We start from the raw sequence: 22,360 nt of genomic DNA, 5'->3' as shown, positions 1-22,360 counted from the left end.
ACAATGAAACAAAAATGTGGACTTTTTGAATGTTTATTATTAGATTTACACTGTCATTTACAATAAATTTCCATGTAGTTGGTAGGACATAAATCAATATTGCATAACACTAAGGCTAATTGCATCAGTATTTTTGTGGATAAATTAACAAAATATATGCAATATTACAAATTCAAAATAAAATAACGCTAATATCTTACTGGGCACGCACTTGATCCACAACGCTATGCCGCACTACGTCGGAGATGTCGGAAGATGGAATGTCTCAGTAGGCATAGACCAGGTCCCGAGTTACAAGTGCTTACCTTAACCTAGCACAACTTTAGATCTACCGTTTGTCCTGTAAAAATCGTAAGAGAAGTAGCGCTACAGCAATTTTCAGAAACATGCGAAATTAAAAAAAATAAATTAAAATATACAAAATCTCTATCACAATACTCGTAAGTAATTAAAGCAATTCAAATGTGAATACTTCAAACTTTGTAATACGAACAAGCGGGAGCCACTCCGGCCTCCACGATGCAAATCATTTGTTCAAACGGTACTACACAGTAGTCACAATTTACACAAAATTTTCGCAATAAATACAAGTAGTACGCTCAATACGATAGATACATAAAGACCAACAGGGTGACGCCACTATCACTTAGCTAAATATTGCAAGTAACTACATTATACCACCCTAATAAGTAATGTTATCGTTAAAATATATCAATCAATGATCTGATACACGAGGCGCGGAAGACTCGTCCGGTTTGTGCGACCAGATTCATCAGACAATACCTAGTGTACATCAATCAAATTAAATTATCATTTCATTAAACATTTCCGCTATGGTGCCCGAATCTCAACAGAGTAAATACATTAATTTTACACACGGTATAAAATACTTAGAAAATTTACAATTCCCACCTTAGAAGAGCAGCATCGAGTGACAGATTGCGAGAAGCGAGACTGCACGAGATCATCGGTGAACGTTAAGAAAATACATCCTTAAGAACATACAGTTAAAATGCAATACCAAAGTACTTTTCTTAAACATTATTTTTTTTTTCGTAGTTGAAAACAAATATATCAAAAGAAGTACATATTTAAAATGTATATTACTCATAGATAATTTGACACGATACATAAACAAAAATGTCGCGACTGACCGGGAACTGACAATTTGCTGACGCGGCTGGGCGGAGCCTGGCCGTGGTCATTGAGGGCTGGCTCGATATCATACTATAGTTATTTTTTTTATATTTAAATAGAATGTTAACAGTATTACGACACGTCCTGATCCTCCACGTCTTGTGCTTGCTCTTTCTGTTCGGCTTCACCTGCAAGTGCACAAACATTATTCACCAAACGTTATTCTATAAACAGCTTTATTACAAAATGAGGACCTCTGAACTAATGCTTCTACATTTGGATGTAGTCACAGTAAGCGACGGTGTGTGGTGGAATATTGATGGTAATTTAGCAAATAAACAATTTCTACCTAATCTATGTTCTCTGCGTCTTCACGTTTGCTTTAGACGATGGCATTTTTATGAGATCGCTTCGAGTAAACTTGCATCATCATCTGAAGAAGCAGAGAAATCACCTTTTGTGATGAAGACTAGACTGGCAAGTGTAGTTACTGATCCTACCAATATGATAAATTTTGGACTCAATGGTACTAGACGGATTCCGAAGAAAATTGGTATACGGTGAGCAGGTAGAATATAACCGAAATAGAAGATGGGTTTATTTTTTAACCTGAAATTACCAAGGGAGAGAGAACTTTATGCCGTCTTTGAAATGACTCTACTATTACTTGACTTTGTAGCCTAATGGTCTGACCACATGCAGGCCAGACAGCTCGTCTGTAGCACTTCTTCACGGTGATCTGCCTTGGGTAATGCATTTTGAATCAGACCAAATCAAGAAAAACTTCTCAATCGACTTCAATCTGCTGCCAAGTTTGCTTGGTTCGACCAATCTTGTGCTGTTTATTGAAGCCCTTATCTGGGTATATGAGTAAGGTTACCTAAACGTATGGCCGAATCCACCTCAATAGGGTAGATGAAAAGGTCAGAAAATTATAATATGTATAAGTACTAAATAAAATAATATAAACATTTAGGATCATTGTGATAATTCATAATGCCACTGGATAATGATCCATATGAATAAGAATATGAAGAAGAAGATTTAAAGTTACTTGAAAAGTACATTTAAAAAAATAACAAAATCTCAACCATCATAAAATCAAAAAACATTTAAAAACTTAATAATTCAACAGCATAAACGCAATAATTAAGGAACCTGTCGAACAGCTTATTTTGCTAAGATTTACTCGTTCATGATGTCACGCTTGAGTATCAATTAGAATGGATAGTTTGGACAAGTCCAAAAAAGTGTGATTTCATTTTTGTCATATCTTTGAAAGTATTGTCATCATCACAATATTTTTCACTGGTGTTTCCAATAATATAAGGGCCTTCGAATAGCCACCGAAATATAAATTAGTCATTCATAGTCATCTACCCTATTGACAAGTGTTGTTCAGGCCTAGTGCCTGAATCGGTGTCGTAGGAGGTGTACGTACCGGACTCTGTGTCGCCCTGCATGTCGGAGGTCCAGAGGGTGAGGTTGTCCCTCAGCAGCTGCATGATGAGGGTGGAGTCCTTGTAGCTCTCCTCGGAGAGTGTGTCGAGCTCAGCGATCGCGTCGTCGAAGGCCGCCTTGGCCAGTCGGCACGCGCGGTCCGGGCTGTTCAGGATTTCGTAGTAAAATACCTGCAAGCGCAAACACACGACGTACATCAATGTAAGGCTTGATCAACTGTACAAACCTATAAACCCATAGACCTTAGTTTCGCAAATCTTGGCTCTGTCTATACCCGGTATATCTGTGTGAAAAGCTGTGCTGATATACATTTTTAGGGGATTTTCTTGACGTCCCAAGCCACACACGTCATCAAAGTTTCGTAAAACACCTATATGATTTTTTCAGCAGTCACGAGTTATTTAACATATTATATGTTACATATTTCTAGCTAGATTTTGAATACAGACGACAAACCGTTGGAGCATTGACCTTTTTTGAGGTTAAATTAAGAGATGGGTCATACGTAAATACGTTTAGACACACATTAGTCGCGAACTACGACACTAAAGGAATCACTTATTATAAATAAGTTCAGAATGAGCAATTTCCGAAGTCCATAATCCGCTCATTAGAACAAAAATAGTAACAAAAAAAAGAAAAAATGCGATAGCGACGCTAATGTTAAATAGGGCCTGATAGAGGAACTTATTTGGTCATTTTATAAATCTGAGCGTCAAAGGCCACAGTCTTGTTTCAAATTATAACAATGAACATTTGAGCGTCGAGGCCGAGGCCGGCCAGTGATGTGCAACGACGTAAAAACCCTTATCTCAATGTTTGCCCTAAGTCACAGCTGACCAAACAGAAACACAAGTGATCAGCGCTTCACCCAACACAACTCTACAGTAACAATTTTTTTATGAAACTCAATTATTAGATATCGAGTAACAACATTAAATAAATAGCTAAATATATAAAAACTATTATTTAAAATAAAACTGAATATTTTAGTTTTGTACAGTAATCAATTTTAAGTTATTATTTTTCTAGTTGTTATTAAGAAGCCTATCAAATTTTAGCAAGATCATTTGTTTTTCAATGCCACTTTGTTTAGAAATGTTATCATTAACATAAATAAAACGTTTTCATCATATTTGGCTAGTTGCACATTCTTGGCCTAAACAATCATCTTTTTCCTAATTGGATGACTCAATTTTTGTCATTTAGCATCGCAATTTGACTGTTATTTAGTTTTCATGGATGTAAATTACATGTTAATTAACATCTATGTATTCGGGAGAATATTACGGTATAATAATTTTATTTTTCTACTTCTACTATGAAAATAACCCATTACATAATAGAATTGATTTGCGCGTCTGACGTAACAAACAGCAACGGGTCACTATGCTGGATGTCGTCGTGTTCAATGTTAGATAAGATAGTACTGTTGCTTCTTTCATGATCGCTAGATACGGTGCTTTACATGTCATATCGATCCTAACAGAGGGAGAATAGTTACAGAATGTAGAAAAAATTGCTTCGAAATAGTACAAAGTGATTAGATTTTTAAGAAAAGATCTATCATTCGTCTTTTCAAAGACAGCAACGATAGCAAGTTCCTTGTATCCCATAACACAATCTGAGAACTGATACAAATTCGTTATTTACCTATATTCAATTTGATAAAATTAAAATATATATTACATTTACATGTATTTATTTATTATTGCTATTTTATACTATTGAATCTTAATCTAAATTCCATCAATAAGACCTCCAAATAAGTAAAAGTGGACTTAAAAGAGTTTCACACCTCTTGGCTTCGTCTACACCTGAAAGGATATCCCTTATGTCCATATGGACGTTATCTGTACTGTATTTGATCTGTGCATTTTAAACACAACACAAGCAACACCTTACACCGTAATTTTGACGGATATTTGGGTGAGATATTTTGTATATAATCACCTAAAGAAGACTGTATCCATCAAGCTTTACGATTGTTTGCATACTTAGCAAACCAATTAGACAATGTGACGTAACGTACAAACGAACATCGGGTCATAATGGCGGTTGTAGCTCATTGATAAGACAATCGCGGGGCGAGATAGCGACCATCTCGAGTTATCATCACGTCATTGCATCGGATTTTGGAGGGCCCTTCAAGGTTCGCCGAGATTCCTTCGATTGAAATTTAACAACACGCCTTCGGTTTCACATTTACTAAGTTTTTATTACTACACTATCTTCTTATTTGATAGTAAATATCAAAAAAGAACATTTAATAAAAGATCGCGACGAATAAAGAACCTCCTTCTATTTTTTGAAGTCGGTTAATAAAAAAACGAGGTAAATTTATGTACATAATATGGATATTTTAAAGATCACAAAGATCATTTTAAAATATACGCAGCGTATATTATAACGTGCTAATTAAACAACTTCAGCTTGTGCTAGTTTCTTTAATGCCACAAGAAATACAGCTGCATATACCCTGCGACCTTAACCTGGTCAAACAAACGTCCTAGTTTAAATTTGTAGCGCGGTATCTAGGAAAGCGGTGCGGCATGAGCCGCCGCTAGCTGGTGCCGCGTCACACTGTCGCGTCGCTGCAGACGTGCGGCCCGCATGGACTGGACAGGCGCACTGATCGACGACGCATCATATAGTTCAACCAGCTTCTGTTACCTAGCTCAGTTACAATTTACACTGTATGAAAAACTGTCTCCACCACTATCTCTGAAAGAAACGTAACTACTATTGGTTGTAACTGTGTCAACTATTACAGCTAAGTGATGCAGAAACCGGTTTAACTATGCATATTAGTCTCATCTGAGCGTTTTCCATTTCTCTCCTCGGTCAAAAAGCCCATGGTCCCGTTAGACTCGAGCTGGATAGAGAAGTGTACTGACTGAGAAGTTGAGGGCGAGTCCGAGGCGGATGGGGTGCGTGGGGGGCAGCTCGGTCATGGCGATGTCGGAGGCGGCCTTGTACGCGACCAGCGAGTTCTCCGCCGCCTCCTTGCGGTCGTTGCCCGTCGCGAACTCCGCCAGGTACCGGTGGTAGTCACCCTGCAACAACAGTAAACTCAATTAAACAATATAATAAGTAGCATCTACGTACTGATGTTCCATTTATAATTTCACCATGCATTTTGTTTCAAGAGTACATGTAAGTGTTCATATGAACAATTGTAAATAAATAAATCACATCTGACGACGGGCGACATACATCGGACACATCCTAAAAGGTCGACGTCGCAGACCAAGAAAGCGATGGCGTGAACATCTTAATGTTTCCCATGGAAAGACCTTGACTGTTGCTATAGAAAAAGGTTTAAAGGCCTAAACTAGACCTTATAAAGGGGCTACCCATTAGAAGGTCTAGTTTAGGCCTTTACTTATCTATTTTAGACGCAAAGGCCATTCATAGATTTCCATAAAGTCCTGTTATTGTCTACATTTGGAGTATCCTATGTAGCAGGAAAGCGAGAGGAACATTAAAACAAATTATAAAAATATACACGGATGCAGAACATAATTCATTACCAAGAAAAAAACTAATTTAATACGACAATAAAACACGCAAATAATAGTGGACGCTGAATGCATTTCATTCCTGTTGCGTAGACTAAAAATGTTAGAAAAATTTGATAACTGTTAATTAATTAAAAACTCATTACGAGGTTTTAAAGCTAAAGATAATAATTATGTATCCCGTCTATTTCCCGATGGGATATCGGAATTTTTCATTCCTAGTAAAACATGCACTAAAATCTTTCACTTCACCATAATATCGCATTTAACCTTACTCTTTCAATAACTGAGAGACCTACCAAATAACGACTCCTTACTAAGCGTATGTAAATAAGATCATTAGCAGACTGACAAACTGTCTGACTTTCAACCGGGTGGCAGGTCACCGATCGTAACGATTGACCTTTGACCTTAACGCTGAAACCCGTTTCGTTACCGAGGGCTTCAGCAAACAGGCGCGGCGCACCGTACACGAGTGATTGAAATGGGTACCGTATTGTGTTACATAGATCCAGAATTGATGAGGAATCAAATGCCTCCTTTGCAGATGTTCCGCAAAGTTTATTTTTTACTTGAAACCGATAAAAGATAGTGTAAATGATAAATTTTTATTTTAATGACTATACGAAGGCCTTTATATTATTAGAAACACGACTGAAAATGCTATAATAATGACAATTCTTTCGAACATATGAATCACACATTTTTTGACTCGTCCAAACAATCCATACTAAATGATACTCTAACGTGACATCACGATCGAGTACATCTTAGCGAAAAAAGCTGTTTGTTCGACGGGTCCTTTAATTATTGCGGTTATGCTGACGACTCAGACTGGACTGGATCACAATGATCTTAAATATATATCTATTTTATCTAGAGCATACATATTTTTTTACAATTTTCTGATCTATACCCTTCTGAAACGTCCACATTGAATATATTTCATGGTCATGAGATAAGTGGTCGTGTAGCGATATTTCCGATAGACCCTTTTGCAAACACTACTTATAATGGAAAAAGGTAAAGCAGAAGAAAAATAGCTAATATACATAAGCGAGCAAAACCGCGGTCAATAGTTATTATTGAAGTGTTGAATAACATAAACTAAACACAATAGTTTAGACTTCAGTAGATGGTCTACATGAATGAGAGACGCTAAGAGGGGTCCAACAAGCCATTTAACACTTTACCGTACAAGACACCCTGCAGCTTTTGTTGAGTCTATCGAAAAATAAATAGCACTCGGAAGTCGGCAGGGATAATAGTCCCTTGGTTAAAGAGTGAAATTAAGGCATTATGAAACCATACTAAGTATCATACATAGTTTCAAATCAGAATTAATACCAGCCAGTGCGAAAGACAAAAATTTACCAACGAGTAGAAAATAATCTCGTAATGGACTTCTAGGGGTTGACCTAGAATATGATATCAAGCTTACCCGTTTATAACACGGCAACGCAAATACCGGTCGATAAATGCAAGGTCTTTATAACACCAGGTAAGGTCCGGCCTATAGACACCTGTCACCTTTTGCATGCGATAAGTCCTCTTCAAGTGAAGCATCGGTATATCTAAATACAGTTTTCTCTCTCCACTACAAGAATAGTATTTGCAAATCTAAAAATGTCCTATCAAGTCAACGTTTTGTTGCCACAGTCTCTTAAATACACCTAGGTAGACGGAGACAACACGAGAGGACGAGTTTTCATAAAATTATAGTATTCGTGGGTAATAGACGATCTGATTTGCCAGACAGAGACAGACACGAATGAAATCTTTCATTTCTTCTCAATCTTTTCCTGCAACCCTTTCTATCATCTGGCGAATCGGACCATCGAGTATAAAACTTTAGTGGGTGTACCTTCATCTTGTAGTAGAACACTTTGGACTCGCCGGTCTGCGAGCTGGGTATGAGATGTTTGTCGAGCACGCTGAGGATGTCGGAGCAGATGTCCCGGAGCTCCTTCTCCACCTGACTGCGGTACGCTCGGATCATGTTCAGTTTGTCTTCCGCGCCCTGGAACATAAACATACATTGTTACGTACACGACAGACATTGTTTTACCATCATAGCAGGGTTGTGGGGACTGAGGCGCCGCACATAATGCATTGTGAGTAGGTCAGCAGTTTGCTCCATTTTAAAACCCAGTAAGGATTATTCATTTTTTTAATGGTTTACTTTACTGGGTTTTATGTTGGTGTCGCCGCACCACTTATCGTAAAAGAGGTGTTTTGTTTGTCTAAAATGTGCCCAGCAAGGCATAAGACCATATATCGTTTGCTGCATCTATAACACAAGCTTAGATGATAAAAGAACAAAGTAACCAAAATTTTTTGCAATATCTTGCTTCTCATATTCACTACAGGGACACAACGTTGAGCAAATAAGAGTTGAATCAAATAAAAAAAATTGACATGACAATTTTGGAATTTAATTAAAAACAACAGGGCAGCATGCAAGCGGTGGTTGTTTAATATGCAAATTGACGGCGTATCCCACCAAAAGGGCGATCGGGCGCAAAACAAATATCGGGCTAAACGAACGCGGGCTGCCAGGTAATGCCAGTATTCGCTTCGTTGTGTGCACGCGCTTTATTTTAACCTTTACGCTGACGTCGGATTGACCCACAAGCGTTTTCGTGTCCATCTCGCCAGAGTGGTATATTTACGATCAAACACTGCTTCATTTCACTGTTGGTGAGGACGACAACTGATGGAGTCTGCCGGCTACAGGCTTAACGCAACTTAGATTGACTTTGGATTTATCTCATACATATCAAATTCTGCGAAGTAGTTCGATATAGCTCCTCCGTAATACGTAGATTACGTTGTCTTATACAAATTTCGTCTAACAACTAGGTGCAAAAAAGGTTGTTCGTGACCTTAGTTTACCAAGAGCGAAAAGGGGCCATAATCTAATCATATAGAAAAATGATTTGCAAAATCAGTTTAATGTACATTAGCGGGTTTCAATATATATTTCTTCAGCTTTATCAAATTAATATAACTTATTAGGACAAGTTTTTTTTAGGACAAGTTTCGACCATCAAAAAACCTAATAATATAATGACGGTGACCTATGAAAAAAACAGTGACATAATATAACCAATAGGTTCGCGCTCGGTGACGCCGGCAACCCGTGACGCAGTCTTTGTCAGCGGGCATTACGTACGTACGAGACGATCAATAACGACGGAATAAAATGCTCACATTCCGCGACGAACTATTGCGAATGGGAATTTGCTGGGAATATATCTCGACGATGGGCGAGGGAAATGTTACAATAAGTTATGGGATTAGTCAAGAAAGTTGTTGCGCCTGATTCATCCGTAATTGCCACCGAGAAGAGCGCGTTGCTCTTAAATTAGTAAAAGATTTAATCGAGTTTGTACGAGACAGGAATTTGGAGATTCCATACAAAGTCAGAATTACTCTCTCTCGCTCTCATGTTGAGCGTTTTCCGGTTCTCTTAACTCAGCTGTAAAACGAACGAAAGTCGAATGTCTAATCGAATTTCATGGTAAGGAAATTTCTTATCGTTTCTTCGGTCCGGTTTGGAAAGAGGATCGATAAAACATTACAGTTTACAGTTTTGGAAACTTGCCATTTCGGAACAATTTTCCATTTCATTAACTTTAGGAGCTACTCTCTCAGGAAGAACGACTCTGTCTTACAGACTTATATCATGGCTTGGTCACTTCCTTTCATTAGTCGTTTGGTAATAACAATTAAATAGGAATAGAATGGCACACAATATTTATAGTGATGTGCGTATAGTTTTTGCGTTCAGGCCAAATAGTCAAATTCTGGACTAAGTTTCACTTACTCATATTACGAGTCAGAAAGCGGTGATTCGCTAATTCCATCCTCACAACAAAGTAACTGAGTCATGTATTTATGAATCACCCGTATCCTCGCAAGTCGCTCGTGTGTCTCAAGTGGAGAAGTTTCGTAATAACCACACCAAGGCAGCTGTACGTACAGGGCTAAGCTTTACGGATGTTTCCTAGGTCAAAATTTAATTGCAACGTACTTTGTCATTATTTAATACGGCCTTAGAAAACAGTGGTTATGGAGTAGGGCAAAAGCAACAAGTTATGCATACTCAGCTTCCTTCGCGATTTACGACAGTCAGAAGATGATTTTTATACAGTTTAAAAGTAATAAAACTTGGATTTGCTCAAAACAAAGTCTGCCATTAAGCATACACTGAATTGGTAGCTAAATAACCCCGGAAACAATTTGCGCATTTTCTTCGCAAATCCAAGTTTTATGACTTTCAATATTCAAATATGTTATGAAATAAACGATCTTGTATTGTATTTAATGAAACCCTATATATTATGAATCTCCCTTCTTCGTCGAGTCAACCATTCTAAATGCAACAGTCAACCTTTTTTTTTATTTTAATAGTCATTTTTAGGCTGACACCGATAAGTTTCAGTATTAGTTTCAGTATTCGCGTAAATATAATTTGGTAGTGTAGCCACATCAATGACGAACGTTTGTTCGTTTCAATATCGATCGCGCACTTTAAAAATGCAAATGACAACTCATTGAGTTAACCCTGTACGTGATTTTCCTCGTCTGCACCGAGCGACAATCCGGAACTTGGAATATGCGAAGTGAAATATTTTATGTCCGTCTTTAATTACTTATAATTTACAGGTTATTATGATCAATAATTTTAAAACGCCGCTCTCGATTTTAAGTAATTAGCGACAATAATATAGACGGAACGCTTGCTACGATAAATAATTATATTATGAACAAATGGCAAACTAATTTTGCACGCTTGCTTGTGTGCACTTTCTAATAAGTGGCCACGCGTCCGGATGACGTGTTACGTTTGTGATTGGGTTAAATATGGTGATTGAGCGGTCATCTGTGACCTCTCAATCGGGAACTTGGAAGCCTTAAGCGGCAGCTGTTGAAATCCCCAAAAATGTGTTAAGAAGATAATTATTAACTATTGCGAAAATTTACTCAATCATTGATCAATCATGACGTTTGTTACACTCGTCAGATGTTTGTAGCGATTTACTAATTGTATTTTATGTAAAAAGTTTAAGCAAATAAAATACCTGGAAAGCACATAGGATACGTTTTTCCCAGGGGTAAGAAGCCCGGGGCTTTTGTAGTTTAATAATTAAATGGTGCTATGTCCTGGGAACAGGACGACAATGGCTAGACGCTTTCACTCATCAGCGGTCAACGACACCGACCGCAACCAGAGGTGTCATATTACAGCACTTCTGAATTCTTTGTGAAAGTCTCGCTTTTTAACACACCGTTTTTTGTCTAGTACGGTGAATTTTATACTAAATGATCTTTAGTTCTGGGTTACTGGTGCATCATTTTACGGTACAGCGAAAGAGATTGTATTACCCTTTACAAACTATGAAACTTGTGCGCAGAGAAAATTCGAAGGGCCATATCGTCATGCTATTCGCAACGCACACTATCACAAGTTTTGATTATAAATGTCTGTATCGTCTATGTCTTGAGATTATTTTTACATGAAAGCAGAGGAAATGTTGGTTTTAGTATAGTGATAGAGTTTCGAGTAGATTTCCACGATACGCAAAAGAAAAATAATAATGAGAATCTTGAATATTTTTAAGATTCCGTAGGCATTTTCCGTTGAATCATAAAATTTGACAATACGTAAGGGCTTACAAGATAAAGGAAAAATCCGAGGGTCATAAATATATAAGTAATTAACTACATAAAACAGCAAATTTTACGGAACCTCGAACCACGAGATTGGCTCGCACTTGACCGATTTTTCTTTATTTGAGTAGTCGATTCACTTAGCCTTCTGTGGCCAAACTTGAGGATACTTCGCATTGACCGTCTCGATAACCTCCATGCCAATCACAGCGGAACAATTAGTGCTTAGAATTTAATTCCGGTAATTAACACTTTATAATTGTGTCAAACTTAACGCTTTTCATTTGTCGACTAAAAATATTGTGATAATTTAATTGGTACAATAAACGATTGTATTTTCTTATTAAGCCCTCCAGACTAATAGAGTCACATAAACCTACTAAATACGCCGACTATTACCGCGGCATGCAATCAAACTTGACATACGGCGACTGTACGCTTGAAAATCATAAATTTCATTTATGATTATTCCTAGAATTTATAGTTAATAAACAGTGCATTAAACTGTGTTAATTTTACTCTAAAATAGTAACATTATATAACATAGTAATCAGGAACTTCAAGTAGATCAAGTAGGCACACTTTCGTACAAAGAATTTCACGAAATTCTTCTTTCCACGGAAAGAACATAAAAATGAAAATTTAACGTACAATTATGTAATTGTACGTTATATTTTCATTTTTATATTTAAATATTTAATTATATTTCATACCTGTTGGATGTCAAACAGGTATGCCAATTTTCTGGCATGATTACAATTGGCCCAGACAGACTAACAAAACATAGACCGAATAGTCTGCCTACTTCGCTTGATTGGTTATTAACATGAGATCAGATAAGTTTCTATGAAGTATCGTGCATATTTGCAAGGTTTCTTTCCGATGGACAACTAGATGTCGGAATGATTTAGTTAGGATCTGAAAACCAACGCACGCGCTTAAAATTACTTTATGAACTTCCTGAAGATTCCAGTTTCATTCACCACATGGAATGGAGTCTAAGACCTAAGAAAAAAATTTGTGAGTATACTATAGTAATCATCATTAAAAGCTCAATATCAAGTACAATCAGCAAAGACCAAGTTCATTGATAAATCACAGCAGCTATATAGTTCCACGTTAACTAATTAGACTAGACTATACTGTAAATGTCTTATAGGAGACCTCAAGGAAATCTAACATCAATGTTAGAAACAGAACATATGTAGAAGTAGATTGACTTGTAAAATACAATTAATATAATTAGAAAAATAGAATAAAATTAATTCCTCTTCGTTAGTTACATTTTAACGAGTGGGTTTGGATGCCCACGCGCCGATCAGCTAGTAATGTCCAAGTACACTGCCGTTACTATCACTACCGTTACAAGCATTAGGATGCGGTCGGCATTTATGCGTTCACCGTACTACCATGACCTTGAGACATGCAAATTACTTCCAATTCTACGTCCCAGGTCCCATCGGCGCATAATGTTTGCGCTGAAAAATATATGACGCAACATATTCATACATTTCTAGTAAATGTATGAATTTATGATGTATAATTATTTGAGGTCAGGAAGTGTAAAACTTAAACCAGACAACAGTAATCAAGTTTCTTAAGATTAGATTACACGACGAGCAAATAACTTATTCTATCCCTACTCTAGCGTTCCACCAATGCCTGACCACAGGGTGTAGCCAGCCATTTGTTGGATTACTAGCCAGAGTGGGTGCAGAATGCGTACTATTCGTTTGCTAGGTGCAAAGTCACCTTTACACATCCACTACTAAATAAGCGAAGTAGACCTTCACATGCACCAGGGCTAATCAAATTAATCATCGTCGAGTCACCAGTGCAACATGATTTATCTACGATAACCCAAGCTGCAAAAGGCGTCCCAGTGTCACAGACAATGAGGCGAACGTGTGTAAACGGCTAAATTGATAATTGTGTCTCTCTATGCAGTGGGCATGTATGTAATTGGCATATCTAGTAAGTGCACGAATCGGATCATTGATCAATCCTCATTGCAGAAAAACGCGCTAGTTTTATATTTCTTACTATCCTTTGACAGCGGCTTCGCTGGAATAAATTTTGCCCGTCTCTGATTGTAGTTAGCACTACGAAGAAAAACATAGGGTGGGTGGAAAATTCATGCGGACGAAGCGTCTAGTAAAATCTAGTTGCTACCAGCCTGTTAATGCGAATACGAAAGCAGCAAATTCTTAACCTCAAATAAAAAGGTCAACTACTTTTCCTAGTAGAACACAAGTCAACACCCCATGTAGATTTTCATCGAAATGGCCACTTCATCGCACGGGACACGCGACAGAAACAAGTACAATAAAAACTTTTTTGATTGCGTTTTTGCCACGACAACACAGCCATCGCCCGAATTGCTCACTAATGAGATGATAGTGGGTGACTCATTTATTGTACCCTCTCTCCATTTCACGCCGGATTACCTCCGGCAAATACATCGCCGCTGCGTGCTTGTGAAAACCAATCATGGAAAGCACTGAAACTATTTTGATGACGTATAAAGTTTTTTTATGGTGTAGCAACGCGCAAGGTAGGTATTTTGAATATAATTTTTATTCTACTTTCATGTGCTATTGCTAACACTGGTGTCAGATTATATTCAAATCGGCTATGGATTAAATTCTATTAATTCAATTGACGAAAATAGATTAACAAATGACGTCATTCGATTTTCTACGTTCATATAAAGCGAGTCCATATCGTGACACTGCTGCGTTAAAGTGAACGAACTTTACTGCACAAAGTGAAAACTGAGGAAAAACTAAGAGAAAGCAAAGCTTCATTCAATACGTAAAACTGATTGAAAAGTACCGATAGTCTCGTTCACAGGTCTCGATCTACTGCAACAGTACACTTGACTAGTGTACATAATTGTGTGACAAATATCGACTGCAACATTGATTTTGCAACAAAATTATTTTTATGCATGCTAAATGCTTGGGTAAAGCACGAGCGTCATTTATCAAACAAATACTTGACGCGTCTTGTTGAGCTAAATAACGTCAGCCTCAGGATTCCAGTGAACTAATGACACCATACATGACCACGCCCAATATAAAAAGCACTTAGCCTAGAAAATAAATAGCTTTTTGTGAAAATCTGTATTTTCAGAGCAAAAGATTTTATGGGACATGAAAGTAACGTCATGAAAAATTTTCAGGTTTTTATAGCATAGTGATAGTAAGCAAACACCGCGGACCATGGACACCAGCAGCCCGCTACAACTATTCACTATCAACGAGAAAGCGTATTCTTCTTTCTTCTTGTTACTTTTACATTTACCTGGAATGTAATGTGTGCTATCAATATTACCCGCAACTGTACTGGTACAATACGGGGCAAATATCGAGATCAATATTTGTTCAGTTGCGGGAATGGGACCTGTCAATCTAATGTTCCCGGACTGAAAGCGGGACACCTCTTTTACTATAACACAATTATTGAGATCGCTACATTTATGTCTATCTGTTTTGCATAAACCTTTGGGTCCAAAATTAATTTCAATTCCATAGCGTGAGATGTTGGAAGTTGACTGTGATGTGCATACATCGAATACACTTTGCGAATTATGCCCGGGGACGGATAAAACCGTATATACTAGTGTAAACCCAACTCCGATGGAGCAATACCGGGTTTTACATACAAAGGACATAACATATGTCAGTCTACTTCTTATGTCAATTGTATGTAATACAATTGTCGAAATTTGATGAATGTTATCTTTTAAATACTTTAATATGACCATTGCGTCATATCATCTGTAAATAATGTCTACGTTCCAAGGTGCACACAATATTTCCGATTTGATGAATAAATAGACTAAACAAATATCAATAAATTTATTTATTTTCAAAAATCAATAAATTTATTTGGATCTTGTAATAAGTAATATATCGTATGATGATCATTATCACTGTTTCAAAATCAAAAAGCACCGATCTAATATTATGATACAAGTTGTGAAACGAAAATTCTATTGGGGTATGTTGAAAATTAATATGAAAAAATTAATCTAAAGATTAATGTAAGACATGTTAATATAAGCCAGTTGATTTTAGACGACTTGAATAATATCTAACACCAGTGTAAGCAATTAACACACTCGACAAGACAGAAGTTGAAGGCTGACACCCGGGTAGATTAGAATATAACCTGAAATATCATAGGTACATTTCATGCCAAAATTCCCGCGAGAGCGTAGACCCGGGACGCGGCTAGTTATAAATGTACATTTAGTTGTGCTGCCGTTGTAGAAGAGTTTGATTAGACAAAATAATTTAACATTTCACACGCTTTCACTTTGCATTTAAATTGAGATGTTTTTACCACAAATAAGAACCGTTGTAGAAATTTTCGCATGCTTCTTTATGATAATGGCATCTTTGACAACCTGATCTTTTTATTTTTAAGAAATAAATGGACAACACTAAGCATGTATAAAGGGTAGAATAGACACAAACAGAAACGGGTAGCTACCACACACCCAGAACAACAGACAGTTATTTGTAAATTTGCCTGCTTTGGAGCAAGACCTCCAGATAGCGAACAAGCGTGGTGACCACTACGCCACGGAGGTCGTCAATCTGATCTGCTCAGCACTTATGTTTGAAGAAATAATATTGAATACAAAACAACAATTCCACAGCAATCTGTGATAAAATCTAGCCAACTGGAAATAACTTACTAATTCTATTAGATTTAATCGGTCGGTTAACTAGCTTTTATTTCGTTTCACCTAACCTGTCATGTGTGTGTGTCAAATTTTGCAAGGTACATTTCGCGTAGTTCCGCTTGGTCTAAGAACTATGAACGTCACTTCAGTTCCCATGAGAATGCATTAGATATGGGCTCCCAACGACAGAACTCCATAACGGTTGCATGTGCACGATTTTATCATCAGACGGTAAATTAAATCTTGGCATTGTTTAAGAAACGTCAAATTTGTTGACACAAAATTATAACATTGAAGGTAATTAATTCCACTTCTTTTTCCTACGTATACGGGTTCGCCACAGTATGTTAGCTCTGTCCCTTGCCATTTCACTCAAGACAAGACTCCCCTTCTTTTGAAACTATTGAAACTTTCTCTGACGCAATCTTCTTTAGTTTTCATCTATTCCTGATCTGATACTTTTTTAGATTTCATTATTACCTATTCGTAATATGGACTTAGATCTCCCGCTAAACTACAGGAATAATAGTTGCAGTGACCCAGAATAGTTTCGCTATCTGGCAACCTTGCCCCGGTCGCTTGAAAAAGTGACCCTCGAATTATCGACCGTATTGTGAGATGGGAGGTGTCGCGTTTGAAAAATTACTTTAACTAATTTCATAATATCATGAATCTTACTAATATTATAAATGCGAAAGTGTGTGTATGTTCGTATGTTTGTTCATAGTTCTTTATTGCTTTCAATTACTCTTTCACGCAGAATCTACTCGACCAATTGTTATGAAATTTGGTACACGGGTAGAATATAACCTGAAATAACACATAGGGTACTTTTTATACAGAAATTTCCACGGGAGCGAAGCCCTGGGGCGCAGCTAGTAATTTCATAATTCAATGTGGGACAAACAAAGACCTGTTCCTTTTGTTTGCACAACATTTGGTTGACTGGAAGACACCCCTTCATGGCAAAGTCTGCCATTGTACTTTCTTGTTATATGTACCTTTAACATGTATTTCTTGTACAATAAATATTAAAAACAATATGGAAGTCATTTAAATATTGCAATGTTATTATTAGTTCAAGTTCAGTCTGCTTGAATGATTTGTAAAACCACTCTGACGTACGTAACGCATATGTAGCTACGAAGCTATACAATATTATGCAAGCTGATACGATGTCAAAGCAAATTGATCCTTACGTACGAGTGCCGAATGTAGGTAAGCAAGCTATAATGCACCTACAATGAGTCCATATAGAATAAAATATGAAACCCTTATAAATTTACTTTTGATTCCCATTATCACCTATGTGGGAAGAGTCGTCGCCAGGCAAGTGGGCGGTCATGAAACTTTAGTGGCTTTAATGTTGAATTGTAATAAAATACGCAAATGATACCACAATAATGAAGATTTGTTTATTTGTTTGCATTTTTTTAGTCAAACGACCTGAACATCACTGTGTCAGTAAACATTAGCTTTACAACTGATTTAGAACCTACTATCCAGCACAAAAAATACCTAGTCAAGTCATTCGAACAAAAAACTGGGAATCGAACCTAGGACCTCCAAATAGCCACGAACCCACGGAGGTCGTCAAATAAAGCTGAAAACTTTGTCTGAAAATGCAATGCAATTCTGTAGTCCAATTTGAAAAATCTTTCACAAGCAATATAGGCTATCCTCCAGGCTCCAGAATCCTTAAATTGCCACAGGAGCGGAAATCCGGGGTGGTACTACCAATAAATACAAAAAGGTACATACTTTTGTTTCTTCCTTCTGTTCTATAGAGGATATGATCCGCCAGGAGGCCCGGCGCGCCCCTATCACGTTCTTGTACGCGACGGAGAGCAGGTTGCGCTCCTCCACCGTCAGCTCGTTGTCGGACACGTTGCGCGAAGCCACGTTCTTCATGGCCTCCACCATTTCTGGAAAAAAACAAACTATCTTTTAATACCTGTGTTATTTATTGCTAATGTCCGGCTATGACGCTCCAACTTGAGTCTTCATGGAATGGCCAAGTCTAAAGCTTAGTTATGAGTCCACCTTGGCAGATATTAGGCTTTATTTTAACAAATGGGTGCTAATCTGACAACTAAATATGTTGATGACTGTGTGAAGTGGAGATAAACAGTAAAATGTAAAACCTGGCCTCTGATGGTTGATGTCGCTGAGGAAGCATTTTAATTGTAAATTCAGGAACATGATCATATTTTTGCCACAACTCATTCACTGGTGAATATATGACATAGATTTCCACATCAACTGGTTAAAGAATCTGTGTCTTGTTTATCAGAACAATGAGATCTGTATCCCTGCTAATATTATAAATGCAAAAGTAAGTTTGTTTGTTACCACTTCATGCTCATCTGCTGGACCAATTGTTATAACACATAGGGTACTTTTTATCCCGAAATTCCCACAGGAGGGAAGCCCCAAGACGCAGCCAGTACTCTATAATTGTATTACAATGTCTATGGATGGGTTGATTAAACTGTCTTAAAACTTTTGAAAAAGTACCTATTGATGGTGGATTTGGTAAAGCACAGAAACCTTGCGAAACTTACATAACCTACATTTAGGAGATATCTACATTTTGGGATTACAACTTCTTGCTCCGACAGACTATACAAGACCACTCAACCTGTACCCGCCACAACTTGGTCATATATTTAATCCAATAATGCCAGAAAAAATATTATATTTAAACAAGTACTGGAGTGGCTACTGCTAGTAAGTACCATGCAAACATGATTGGCAAAATTAATCAGTGGAATCATCTGTCTTACTGAGAATTACTCAATAATTCAGGAAATAAGTAAGTACTGAAGATACTGAAAAGGCAAACAATAGCAAGTTTTTATATTGCCAACATCAAATGTATAACATGTGGGGGAACAATATGGTGAAATATGTAAATCATAAATGTTTTTATCTAAACTCACTCAATAAACAAGAAATTACATTCATTAAAACCAGGCCAGCCAAAATTAAGCCAAATGACATGTAAATTCTAGATGTTGCTACTACATTCCATTTTTCTAGGTCAGTGGACAGGAGAAATTATAAGATACAATTTCAACTGCATTCCAGCACAGGTGTCTGTCCAAACTGCAATTAAACTCACATGGCAGAAAACAGGTGCATGCTATTCCAAAAGATCACCCCTTCAGTAATTTTTATGACAAGAGGGGAGTTTAGATGACTCATAATTGATTTTTCTTTGATGATTATGACAAGGACAGGGCAGGGTTGCTTCACTCAAGTTCACTGATAATTTCCTAAGAATTCCATATCCTACCATTACGAGGTCGTTGAACCGTACGTCAGATCAATGTGAAGGATATCTATCGAGCAATAAGTCACAGAAAGAGAGCAAACGCCTAGATAGTGACAGTGATCACAATGAGGGCATTATCTCAAAGATGAATGTGATAACACGGATATTTCACAGGTAGGATGTGAACGGTTTTAAATGTGAACAATAGGTGAAACCGCACAGGTGTCGACTAGCAATTCATGCTTCTTATTCAACCTGGAACATCCGGCGAGCCTTGTAATGTCTGAACAGAATGACATGTATCAGCAGACTGTGACATCGATCGCTATTCCATATCCAAGAAACGGGATAATAGGGAAACTATTTTAAACACCATTTCTCAGTCTATTCTACACCCAACATGTACAATTTACCGCCTGGAAAAGAAATGTTACTGAGTTACAGGGCTTTCAGAAGTGTCTGTACGAAGCTTTCTTAGTTTTATCTGTAGAAAAAACGTAAAGGGCATCCCACCGGCGGATGACGCATCGATCGCTGACCAAGCCTAACGATTGCCATTGATTCCTAACATTTCAAAAATACTAAGAAATGAATGCATTAGACACGTTTTATTCCCTAAACGATACCGTGAGGGTATTAACTACATGCTTCAGTACAGAATTTTCCCAGACTATCACTAAATCGTCTTTCAACTGTCGGCAAAAATAGGATAGAATTTTCGCCCTAATGCTAATGTTATAGCAAAAATATACACTTACCATCATAGCGCTCAGCCTGCTCGGCTAGCTTTGCTTTATACACATTATCTTCCCTTTCCGACATTGTGGATGACAAATGATTTTTCACTAACTAAAACCGAATCGCCAGGTCACTAATTCACCAAGATGGCCGCGCCCGCCAACCGAATCCGAATTCGATCTTCAACTAAACTCCGCCCATGACGTCATAGAAATGGCAACTTCCGTTAATTATATATTTGTTGCCATATACAAGATTTTACTACTTTTTTACCCGACTGCAAAAGAAGGGTATTGTTTTTCGCGCGAATCTTGTATTTATGTATCATTCTTTATTACAAATATCACCAAACCACTAAACGGATTTACATAATTAAGATATAGTTACATTCGTCTTAGCTCCCTAGTGTTCTTAGATAGGTGACGTTTATTGTAATGTTCTTATATGTGCCAAGAACATTTTGATCCAAGAAAAAGGTATGCGTAATATACACGTAGAGAAAGGGAAGGGAACCACGGAATAAAAAAAGCAATGGAAGTTTGATTTAATACAAATTTATGCAGCAAAGTGTAAAGTTAACTGTACAAGAGAGTGAAGCATATTCGCGGTTAAAAGAAATTGTAATGTTCTTTCCGATCTAATATCTTTTGTCGCTCACCGTGTATATAGTACACGGTTTCACTACTACTATTTCTTTATGCGTGGAGGCATCGTGCATGATCATGAATATAGATTCATGTCATGATCATGCATATTAAATAACCTAGGTATTATATTGGCAACATTAGTAAAAAGAAAGCTTTCTACTACACTAGTGATGTAAATAGAAAACGGAAAACGATTGTTCTTCCGAAGGAATAGGGATGTTACGCAAAGCTCGGCACAGATGGCAATACAGACAACTAGGGTTAACAACAGTTAGGTTTAAGTCCATTATAAAACACAATACCTTTATTATAATTATTGAGCACCATTAATATCACATTGCATTATTTGTGAAATTGGGATATGTATGTATATTATTTTCGACCACCACTTCTTCAACATAATGAATTTTTTAACCACTTCCACCCAAAAACTATTCAAATCCAAAACATAAACACAAAAAACCGTCTATAGGGTTAACTTCGTATACGCCGGCACAGATTTTTAGCTTCACGTTTAGCAGCTCTTACTCGCCTTTGAGTACACTTTGAAGACTTCAGTTTTAGACCATGACAAAACTGAAGGACGGTTAACTGGTCCTGAAAATAATAACACCATTTTAGGTTATATTCTGCATTATTTGGTCAACTGTGGTAACAAACTAATAAACTTGATTTTAACTGAAAGCTTTACCTGTATGAAGTCCATTTTTTCATAAGTCGTTAGGTGTAAAGTGACCCGATCATATTTTTGACCATTTACTGGCTCGAAAATTTTGCAGCGTGTGGCGTCAACGGCATATTTAAAAAAATTAAATCGCTAGCGTAATTGTCGTTTTCAGGGATTCCTTTACAAGCTCTATGTATCGAACAAAAAGTAATACAGAAGAAAAACGCTATCAAAGCTAGAAAGAAGAAATTTTAATTGTAAGGTATATAAGAATTTTCTGTGTTCTAGTTTTTATTGTGTTTTGTCATTTGTTTAATATTTTAAATGCAAATATTGAATGATCCATGACGTTTATTATATAAAATTTATTGCTTTTTACTTTCGATGGACACACTAATGTGAAATATTGTAAAGTGCGATAGTGACAATTTTTTTTAGTTTAAGGTAGGTACATATGCTTTAACTTGTATAAAGAGAAACTTTTATTTATTTTGATTAATATTCAATTTCTGGGCAACACTAGTTTTGTGTCAAACAGTC

General features: G+C 37.1%; 1 protein-coding gene across 1 annotated transcript; it reads right to left on the bottom strand.

Annotated features, from left to right (window-relative positions):
* Nucleotides 1-17: 17 nt before the first annotated feature.
* 14-3-3epsilon lies at nucleotides 18-20,725 on the bottom strand. Its single transcript, XM_053761543.1, has 6 exons — nucleotides 20,527-20,725; nucleotides 18,253-18,416; nucleotides 7,984-8,139; nucleotides 5,496-5,654; nucleotides 2,579-2,768; nucleotides 18-1,325 (listed from the first exon to the last, which is right to left on the bottom strand). Exons 1-6 carry the CDS (start codon nucleotides 20,588-20,590, stop codon nucleotides 1,270-1,272), a joined length of 789 nt encoding a protein of 262 aa, XP_053617518.1. The 5' UTR covers nucleotides 20,591-20,725; the 3' UTR covers nucleotides 18-1,269.
* Nucleotides 20,726-22,360: the final 1,635 nt, after the last annotated feature.

This window comes from Plodia interpunctella, chromosome 21 (assembly GCF_027563975.2).
Source record: "Plodia interpunctella isolate USDA-ARS_2022_Savannah chromosome 21, ilPloInte3.2, whole genome shotgun sequence".
NCBI classification, from domain to species: Eukaryota; Metazoa; Arthropoda; class Insecta; order Lepidoptera; family Pyralidae; genus Plodia; species Plodia interpunctella.
This window is presented reverse-complemented; position numbering and strand designations above follow the sequence as displayed.